Consider the following 11,038-nt stretch of genomic DNA (forward strand, 5'->3'; position numbering starts at 1 on the left):
ACCAACCAATGCATTTGATACAGGCCCCTTTTATACTCAAATCATTTATATTTTCACTCATTGTCTCTTCTTCTAGGTAAGGGCACTTCAATTCCTTTGGCCTTTGAGAGTCATACTACCAAACTAATTCACTCAGTTTAGGTCACTTTTATATTCAAAACCTTTCAAATTTCTATTTTATATTTCTTCTTGTAGTAGAGGACACCTCAACTCCTTCAGCCATTCTTGATAGTACGGCTATGATCAACTGGAGAAAATAGCAAGGAGAGTAACTATCCACATTCGTCTTGAATTGTTGTGGTCAGACAGGGGTATTTAAGGCTACAGCCTTTCAAGGCTGAATGACTTGAATTCTAGTGCTTTGTAAAGTGTGTTTATCAATTCTGCGGATGACCCTAAGCTCTGCAAGGGCAGGACTGGAATTCAAAATGGTCTTTATAAATTGGAGAGGAGTGGAAGAAGTGGGTGTGGAAATAGACATGAAGCTCCGTACTGAAAACAGGTACAAGAGGGGAAATGATTGCTAGGCAACAGTACTGCAGAAAAAGCAAACAGACTGAGAATCATAAGCTGGAGTATTTTCTGTAAACAATAACATTTCTTCATTTGAATACACAATGATTCCAGATCTGCTGGAGACAGAGTACAATAAAAGGCTCATCACCAAGTTCATTTCCCACACCTGTGGGATCAAACCATGATAAACATTGCTGAAGTTACACACTATAAAAAGGAGCAAGTAAAGTGTGGAAAATAATTTATTGCACTAATTTTCAACAGTCAGTAACCTTAATTTTATGTTCAGAGATAAAAGATTACAAACATGTCTCATATGGGCAAATATTTTGTGAGCTGTTCTTTTAACAGTCTCAGCTAAAACCATCATTGCACATCAACATGAGTTCCAAGTGATAACTCATGTTGTACAAGCCAAATACAACAAGCAACCATCTTCTCTTTCCATCTCAAACAGGGAACAGCAACTTTGTCTCCCACAAAAATCATTCACCAGGTGAATAAAGGCACCAGATACTGCACCATCATGAGACAGTTAAGGTAAACCAGTCACTACCAGTATTCCAGTATCACCTGTGGTTCTGGTCCCAGACACTTCTTGTTGTACATTCAAAGGCATCCAAGACAAGACTTTGTGTTACCTCTGACATTTATGTTTTGTCATTAAAATTAACATTAGTGCTTCTCCAACTGGATCCTCTAACATCTTCTTTTCCTCTTGGGGAGAGATACTTCTGAAAGCAAATAAAGAGATTTTTCTGACAAGCTTTTCAATCTATCTTCCCTCATGGGAACGATTATGGTAGAATTAATTCTGCCCAGGAAAGGAAATTAATTAGATGAGCTCTTGAGATCTCCTCCCAATCCCCCTCCCCATGGTTTTAAATATGAAAAAAAAACCCCAACTTTCTAGATTCTACAGCACACTATCATTCAAAATATCAATTAAAATTCCACTGATGAACAAAACACTGTACTTCAAAACTTATTCAATCTTGAGAGCTTTCTGCTCCTCATGAACACTTTTAAGATTTCATTGTGAGTTCGACAAATGGAATACTCACAAAATTAAGCATAAAATACCTGAAGAGATTGCTTATGGGTATTTTTAACATTTCAGAATGGTGGCATTCTGGGAAATGGAGAATGTTCCTGATTTAGAAAGAAACTTTTTGTCCACAACAGCTTGAAGGAAAGTAAGTACGTACAATATTAAATGCACCACTGTGCCTTCAGTCTGGCCATTTAAAATTGAATGAATTCACATTGTCTACAACTAAGGTGATGAGAGAATGTAATCTCATTTCAGTACTACGGGATGCTCTTTTGTTTTTAAAAAGAGAAAATATAAATGTGCTACCTCACTGCAAATGTATTTTAATAGTTATCATGCTCCCTTGCATGAAATATCCTTCCATACAACTTTGGATAGTAAATTAACTCCAAAAGATGTACTCCTCACACTCATCTACGTCATTAAAGCTTTACAGAAGTTGTACTTAACTTCTTGTTTCCCCTTTAAGCAACCTAATGAAATCCTACTCTGTCAGGTTAAGAACCAGTATCTCTGGTCTATCAAGTCTGCCTTCCACTACGTAAGCAAGACCCACTGGTCTTAGACTAGCTAGAACTGCCAGTGGAAATCATGCCTTTAGCTGGCCAGCTCCTCTCCCAGGAACACTACCTGTGTTTGAGACATGGCAGCAGAGCAGTACTCCAGGCTCTTCCCAGAGCACAGCTAAATGAGGTACCTCAAGATAAAGAGGATGCAATTTTCTCAAGCAATACTAAGAGCAGACCCTGAAGCTTCTGAGTTGCAGAGCAGTTCAAGATCATCTAATATCTCAATTTATACTACATGCATTTGATCCATCTGTAGAGCAACTCCACACTCAGCTTTGAAAAACCTGCTTTACCATTCATTGCTTCCAAATAAAAATTACATTATTTCCAGTAATGTGAGTGACAGCAAAGTCATTCACTCTTCTGCTGTGGTTCCCAGAATATCTACCCCATCTATGTCAGACAACTTCCAATACAGCAGAGAATGCTATTACGGTACATGTATACTGGAACTTAATCCTTGAAGTATTGCCCAACTGAAACTAAGGCTAGAGGAGAAACTTCTATGTCCCTTCACTTCCACAAAGGTGAAGGCAGCAAGGGCTATTCTGACCTCCAGTGCAGGTTACATAAGTTCCCATAGTTATTAGAACAGGTATCTTCTCTAAGTAGGAGAATGACCAAAAAAATCACTTTTCCCTACCCATTGGAACTCTTCAAGCCAGATTTGTATTACAGAAGAGTAAGTCCCCTTTTAACTGGACCAGTTTTAACTCTGACCACACGATAGTGAAATAAATCTATGTAGAAAAACATGACCCTCAGGATTTGCCACATGTGTGTGCTCATAACAAAGTCTCAAATCAAAGCTTCAATGCAACAATTTACAGGCTAAAAACTAATCTAGCTTTTGCAAGGCAGCAACACATGGTCCAAAATATCAGCTTTAGTTTCAGAAAAATACAGCATAGTAGACAGCTATTAAAAAACAAGTCACCAGTTTGTTAGAATTTCAATCGTTCTACCTTCTTCATCTGAGTTCTCTTCTGTGATTATAGGCATCCCAATATGCTGAGTAACAGTTTCCTTTGCCACTTGCATTTCACCTGCAGATAGATTTTTAGGAAAAACTGTCAGGTTTTTTTTGGTTTGGGGTTTTTTTTGTGGGGTTTGTTTTTTTTTTTTCCCTTCTACATCTCAGGTCCAGCAGCTAACAGGTTGTTCACTTGCTGCTGTCTTGACTTTCTAGACAAAGGCTGTAGAGAAACACCTACATTTCACGGTACTTTCATATGTCTCACTAAAGAAACCTTCAATAACAAGTAGTTAACACTACAAGTTTTAAGCATATTAATTACCAACTCCAATCAGTAGAGAGATAATTCAAAATACCCTTATTCCTCTTCAACACTTCATCTACTGTTTTAAAGTGAAGCAAAGGCAACATTGCCTAATGCTTACCTCTGAAGAGGGATGAATTTTCTCAGTAACTTTTTTTCTAGCAGAAGCTACGCAAGTCAGAAAACAGAGCTTGGAACTTTGAAACATTTTAAAAACATCTGCTCCTTAAAATTGTTTTTATTCTTAGCTAAAATTATAATGCTCAGGAGAAATAAAATAGAATTACAGAACAGAACCACAAAAACCAAGTCACAGGTATATAAAAAACCCCCTCCTGTCAAGAAGGGAAAAGTTAAGTCTATAAACTAAAAACATGTAGAACTTATAATTGCAATACTGATATTAAGGAAACAATTTGAAAAGAGTTTTGAAACTACATCAGTTGTTGACAAAAGATTTGTATTCACATGGAAGTATTAAAAATTTCAGTAACAAAGGAACAAAATAAATACAGAGTATCGCAAGGAAAATGACTGAGATGATAGCGCAGGTACTAGTCTTACAATCATTGTCATTAAGACATCAATATCATTTTCTCCTCAGAAATATTAGAGGATATTCCTTCAAGAGCTCAAGAACAGAATAGAAACAGGGAAGGTTTACTTTGGATATAATGAAGATAGTACGAACTATCAAAATTATCAGACAGGCTGATTTTCATCAGAAAGCTTCAAAAGCAGAAGCTGTCAGAAGAAGAAACAGTTAGACACATATCTTAATCTCCAATATGTTTGTTACATGGCAATAGGAAAAAATAAAGACACTGCCACACAGGACATGCTTTTCCAAGGTCATGCCTTTCCAGAGAAAAATTAGTGGGACTATATAGGAGACTTCAGAGTAACAATAAACTGCATGCACTCATGTTGTCTTTCTACCTGACCAGAGTGTGGAAAACAGACAAAAAGGTTCAATATGATACTGGCATCACAAAATATTTCTTTAATCTTCTACCTCCACTGATCAATGGTAACAACAAAACCAGCTGCCTCAGCTAGCAAAGCCATGTATAAACTTCTGCAGTCTCTCCAGGTTCACAAATGCAATGCAGAAATACCTTTGATTTCCGAAGAATCTCTTCTTGCTGGCTGTGGTCTCCTACTGTTTTTTTTACTTCGGCTTGGAGATTTCCCATAATTCGATCCCAATTCAGAAGATTCTAATTTTACTTGACGATGTCTTCTGGATTTGGAAGCCTAGAACCCAAGCATACACATGAATGATACAAAAAAGCTAAACCTCTACAGCCAAATATTCCTGTATGTCACCCAGTACCTTACAAATCAGCAAGGACCAACTTACATGTCAGGGTGCAGAAGGGATGGAAGGAGAAGGGAGGGAGGGAAGATTCCCACTAGTTACTACTGATCCTCAGTTTTAACAGGACAACGCCCTTCTATGATTAGTAGGTGTATCACTTAATATTCAGGTAATTAAATATTAATTTATTTTCAAACCATTTTCTGTTGGTATGAACCTACACCATGTTGCACACCACTATGTTCAAGCAAAAGGAACACTTCCAAAAACCGTTGAACCATAAAGCCTCTTTACTGTCATATTTTGCCTAGATGCCTAGAAAACATTATCACTGCATATTCACAAGTCTGGACTGTTATACATTCCAGAGCTCTGTTTCATTTAATAATGTATTTTTCAATATGAGATTTTAATAAACAGGGAAAGTTGTGATGTTTCTCATAGGCCTGCTACAAAAAGAGACAAATCATCAATATTTTTAAAGTAGCAGTTACTGAAACAAGGTTTCCAAGAACTTCCAACAGACTTTAAACACCCAAGTGCTATTTTCGCAAGCATCTTCAGAGATTCCAATATCTAAGCTTCAAGGAATTTGAGCAATTAAACTCAGAAGTATTTTTATTCCATCTATTTAAAATTCCACCTACTTAAACAGAACATAGACATTGAAAGATACCTTGTAAATTAAAATCTCCCAAGCATAGACCATATCTGTACTGCTTCCACAAATCTAACAAGAATAGTAAGAGCTTCAGGTTTCCCCAATATGTTAGGAAAACCAGAACATTCAAAGGCTAAAATAGAGTGCAATTTTAACTCATTCCTTTCTGACCCAGCATCTACATTAAACTGGTACTTAAAATTGTTCTTTAAAAATAAATACATCCCTATCATCAAATTTTATACCTACCTCAACAACTGCAGAGTAAGACCTGTACTTGATTCTAGCCAATGCATTTGCTCTTTCAGAACCCTGCAAAGAAACAATGATATCAGTCAGAGAAAGTTTTCATACTCTATTATAGCCATATTGAAATGAAATATCACATCAGACAATCACTTGAGCAATCTCTCACCACACCTGTAATTCTATAATTAGAATTAGTTCTCTATAATTAGAATGCTGTTGAACTGTTACTTAAAAGAAAATAATAATTTCAAATTTCATTAAAAAGGCAGACCATAATTTGTGTTGCCTCATTGTTACAAAGCCAGGAGGAGAAAATCAAATTTGAAACTCCACATCTTACTCAAATTCAAAGCTGAAATAAACAGATAAGTACAATTCGAGATAATTTTGTAGCATTAAAAAAAAATGGATATTGCATTTAGTTGAAATTCCAAGAGGAACCATAAAGGAGTCTGGACAAGAAAATACAGCTCTTTCCCCTCCTTACCTGAAAGAGACTTTTTATTACGAGCATCCCAAGAGCTACCACAGCAGTGAATGCTCACAGCTTAACAGAAAACAATGTGATTTAAAAACAAACAAACAAAAAACAACCAGCCCCACTAGCTGTTCCTGGAACTTACTTTGATGCTATCAAGTCTTGACATACTGCTTAGCCTGTGATCTTTAGTCAAAACACAAATAGATTTGGCCTGTGCCATGTAGCAAACTAGTTCTTTCTTCTTACCTCTGATTCTAGCAAAGTCCCTTCTTCCTTTTTGCTTGGTATTTCATCAGTTTCTTTGGCATTTAGGAATAATTTCTGTGAAAAATAAATGTTTTTTTAAATGTCTGTCATATACAAGGCAGCTAAAATCCAAGAACTGTGAAAAACAAAATCAGTATTTACACACGTGTCCATTTTCTTCATCGATCTTACACATGGCCTTTCCTTGATCCACAAATAAGAGGTATTTCATAAGATCATTCTAATATTGCCCATAAGTCACATCTTCGAGGGCTTACCTCTCAGCAATCATTTACAGTATCACAGAAGCAGTACCACATACAAGTCCATGTCCTTCCCCCCATACCGTAACTCTGCCTAGGGTTTTACTCGTTCCATGTCTTCAGCGTTACAGTTCCTTCTACTTGAATCTGAGCTTTACAAACTATGTTCACAGGTAATTACACTAAGACAGACAGTTCTTACACGTTCATACAATCTGTTAAGTTGCCACAGCACAATGGTTGATATGACCTACCATTCTGTTTTGCTGCCATTCCTGATGTTCCAAAGTTATGTCTTTAAGAGTAACTACGAAGTCATCTTTTATCAAGCTCAGTGCCTTGTCTGGCTGGGATTTGTCAGCTGAAATGACACACTTCATTTTCTGATAGTGGTCGTGAATATTCATCAGTTCCTAAAATAAAAAAGATACTCTTTTCAGGAAAAGAAAAATATATTCCAGCAGTAAAGCAATATTAGTCCTCAATGAACAACACCAGTGTTATACAAACCATTCTAAGGAGACTGTGGAAGTAGCAGAAGTGTTAGAAACATTCTGTTCAGATCAGTTCAGTTTTAGGGAGCCTAGCAATACTGCTACCTAGCACTGTCCCATCAGTTCACCAAATAAGCAAAAGAAGAAAGAGTATCTTGCATTATTAAACTAAGAAGGAAGTCTCAAGTGATACTCAGGATCAGTGTTCATAGAGGTCTCATTCTGATATGGTCTATTTTCATCTCTTTGGAGAAAGCATTTTACTTCCTCCTTTTGTGGAAGCAGGTCTCCTCACCCTGCCATTTCACAGATTACTGATTTTTGTACCACTGTAGTCAACCTTAGTGATGATACATATTTGCTAGCAGCAACTGGAAAAAAAACCTGTAAACAAAGATCTATTACTGAGTCATAATGAGCAATATAAGAACCTATAGGCAGCTTGAATTCCTCCATTTTTTTTATAAAATATATTATATATTAAACAAAAACAAGTTTTAAAAGCAGAAATAAAGGTTAGAGAAGGCTATAAACTTGCAGATAAGTAAATCCATATTATCACAAGTATCAAGCCTCCAGCTGCAACCTGCAGACATATCAGAACACACATGCTTTCCCTCACCCACTATTTACCATTTTTCTCTCCCTAAGTGACAATTAACCATTTACACCCTTCCCCTTTTACATCTTACCAAGGCAAAACCAGAAAACATGAGAGCATATTTCAGTATTGAAAAAGGTACCACAATTCTTCAAAAATAAATGCCATGTTTCTGAGAGTTCGGTAAAATTGCTGGCACAGACTATAACCCTAGTCTGCGTTCCATAAGAAGACTTACAAAGGACAAGACTGTGCTAATTAGGTAAGTTATAGCCCTTGGACAACTGAAGAAGAAAAACAAAACAAAACAAAACCAACAGTGATTAATCTGTAGTTTAAAAGTTACTGTACCTCCAATACATCATTAGTGATGAGGTTGTTGACTCTGTTACTTGGGTCCTTAAATTCTTCTTTGAATTCATTTTCTTGAATCTTCTTCTTAGTTCTGTAGTTTAGCTAAAGCAAGAGACAATGCTTTGTAATCTAAAAGCAAACTTAAAACGGCACCTCCTCTTGAAAATTCTTACTGCATATTCAACCATCAAGACATGCTGAAAGGCATAAAACCATCTCATCAACAATAGCATGCAGCTTTACTGTCAAGTGCTCAGTCAGCACTTTTCAAAAACTATTCTCTAGTCAAGAATTTAATCCAGCACACAGATTCAAGAGTTTGACATTTCCACAAATTATAGGACATCTCAAACCTAGTAAGAACATTAGATACTGAAAAAATATTTTCAGGTGAGAAGCATGCTACATTCATACATCCTCTAAGCTTTACATCACAGACCTAGCTACATAAAGCAAAACATTACATTTCAACACAGCCTCAAAGCTAAACTAAATACGTGAGTTCTGTTGAACTATCAGCCATTGGAAGCTGAAGATATTTTATTAAAAATAGTAAGTCATTAATGTAATAACTCACTAGCTTTGGCATTGCTGTGAAATGGAACGCTCTGGCAAGTCGCAGTGTCCTGAAGATGTAAGCTGCATCATAATGCTGGGAGTCTATCAGATCCTGTTGAAATCTCTGGATTTCAGGCCAATCCTTCAGCGCGATTCTGATCTGCAACATAACAGTTGTATATTGTCATACCAATCTGCATATTTCAACACATAAAAATTAATTCAGCTGACTGCTGTGATCACGTTATACTATGTGCAGCACTTGGATGCCTAGAGTCTAACATGGCACATGATCACAGAAGTACAGAAAGGATTCTACTATACCATTTGTTACTACTATCAAAATATTATGCAGATAAGTTTATTACACTTGTGTTAAATATTCTCACTGCAGTTGCTTTTTTGGACAGCGACATGGAACGCAAGCCCTCTGACATTTGAAAAAGTTAACTCTTCACATTCCAAGATGCCTGAAGCAATAGACATCCAGGAGACTCACTCACTAGACGATTAGGAAATAATACTCACACCATGATTTGCTGCCAGTGAAATACTTATAGAAGTATGCTTATCTTCTTGCTTTCCTTCCTCTCCCATGTAGTCTACCCCGTTCATTTTCTCTCTACCTAAGTTAGCTTCTTTGATAATTCCCAGACTCTCTAACAATTGCTATATAGCAGTGGCTTTAAAATTCCCTCAATTCAATTCATCTCCATAAAAGGTACTGACATCTTTGAAGTTAAGATAGGAGATGTAATTGCATCGTTGTACAACACTTAGACTTCAGTTTCTTATTTAAAGAATTTGGACTCAACTGTGCATATGCACAAAACATACAACACACAGTTTTCAATTAAACCACTTCTCCTTGCACTGAGTTTCCAACTTCTTTATATACTGGTCTCCTGTCCTAGAAGCAGCAAGGAGACATATCATTCAGGCATTCACCCTTTCAACCTATTTACAAATTCCACTTCCACTTCTGGTTAACAGGAACTGGAAATAATTCAGCCAGTCTTCATTCTTTTGAAATTCTAAGGAATAACTGGGGATGTAACGGAGTCCTCCATGGAGCTGATAAGCACGTTCTCTATTACCATTTTGAAAGCTCGTCTTCTTCGTTGTTGAACAGAGAGAAGCTTACTCTCTGGCAGACAAGACTTCTGAGATCACAGCTCCAATTTAGGAAGCATGCACAATACTTTAGTCACCACCACGTCAGTTCTTAAACCCAAAGGTGTTTGAAAGGCTACCTTTTCCAAAGGGACCATCCGGTTCTAAATATTTTTATTTTAAGAAAGTGAGAGAAAACGCCCAACCCCTTTATGATGACAAAGTAGACAGAGTTATACCACATATCTTACATCTAGCATCTCCTGAGAATAAAACCTCAAGAACAATTACCTTTTGTTTTGGCTGGCAAAGCTGTGTACTATAGAGCCCATACAAAAGGTAGAGAGCACCAACTCGAATCTGGAAAGCGTACGGGGGCAAGAAGTACTGCTGTGCCAGTTCTAAAGTCTTCTTTGTGAGCTTATTCCTCTCCAAAGCTCTTATTCTACCACTAAAGGAAACAAAAAGGAAGCGTGTTGAAGCAAGTAACTATGAAAGTGCAGGCTTTAGAGAATCCACAATGCAGAGACAAGTTTTAGGTATTTTAAAACATATTACCGTAGGGCTCAAGTTCTGGGAAGTCTTCAAAGATGGCCAGACCTTAAGCTCTCACACAACACTACACATAATTCCTTCTACTAAATTAGATGTAAAGTGAAAAATGAAATACCCTCCAATCACATTTCTAACCTTGTATCACGAGCGTTGCATCAAAATCCCTGAAGCATCAGCGTTCAAATCACATGCGCTAGTAGCGTACAAAATAAATCGAACCAGTAACTGTTTTTCAGTATTACACAGGGACCGATGCTTCACTGCCTTTTACCTACACACCAGCCAGGCAAACCCTTCCCAAAAACTATGCCAGCAGGGAAACACGGCTCACCAACACCCCCCTTTAAGGTCCTCCGCGCTACCAAGGGGCAAGCTCAGCAGCGGGGATCTGTGGGCTTTGGGAGGGGGAAGACAGACTCCCTGAGGCGAGCCGAGCACCGCGCAGAGACAGGCGAAAGGGCGGGCGGCCCCGCTGCCTCTAAGGGCGACTTGCAGCGGGTAGGCCGCTGAGGAGGCCGCCCGGAGGCGGCTGGGCCGGCCGGGACTCCTCACTCACTAGAAGATGGTGTGGAAGCGGCGCTCCCGCCACAGCTCGGCGAAGCGCTCGAAGCGGACGGTGTCGGCCTCCTGGAAGGCGCCGAGCAGCTCCTCACAGTCCGCCTGCAGCCCCGGCACCGAGCTCATCCCGCCGCCGCTCCGCGCACTCCCCCGCGCGCATGCGCA

At 38.2% G+C, this 11,038-nt stretch overlaps 1 protein-coding gene across 1 annotated transcript; it reads right to left on the reverse strand.

Moving 5' to 3' along the window:
* Positions 1–740: 740 nt before the first annotated feature.
* SNAPC1 (small nuclear RNA activating complex polypeptide 1) lies at positions 741–11,038 on the reverse strand. Its single transcript, XM_049829000.1, has 10 exons — positions 10,872–11,038; positions 10,052–10,211; positions 8,667–8,807; positions 8,087–8,191; positions 6,895–7,053; positions 6,378–6,452; positions 5,651–5,713; positions 4,538–4,676; positions 3,105–3,185; positions 741–1,250 (listed from the first exon to the last, which is right to left on the reverse strand). The coding sequence occupies exons 1-10, from the start codon at positions 10,997–10,999 to the stop codon at positions 1,216–1,218; spliced, it is 1,086 nt and encodes a 361-aa protein (XP_049684957.1). The 5' UTR covers positions 11,000–11,038; the 3' UTR covers positions 741–1,215.

This window comes from Accipiter gentilis, chromosome 25, assembly GCF_929443795.1.
Source record: "Accipiter gentilis chromosome 25, bAccGen1.1, whole genome shotgun sequence".
Taxonomy (NCBI): domain Eukaryota; kingdom Metazoa; phylum Chordata; class Aves; order Accipitriformes; family Accipitridae; genus Astur; species Astur gentilis.

Excerpts from the sequence above, each read along its gene's own strand:
- SNAPC1 (XM_049829000.1), bottom strand. The coding sequence starts at position 10,999 with ATGAGCTCGGTGCCGGGGCTGCAGGCGGACTGTGAGGAGCTGCTCGGC. Across the intron at positions 10,212-10,871 it reads CGCTTCCACACCATCTTCTA|TGGTAGAATAAGAGCTTTGG; the intron begins GTGAGTGAGGAG and ends TGTTTCCTTTAG. Across the intron at positions 8,808-10,051 it reads TTTGCCAGCCAAAACAAAAG|ATCAGAATCGCGCTGAAGGA; the intron begins GTAATTGTTCTT and ends GTTATGTTGCAG.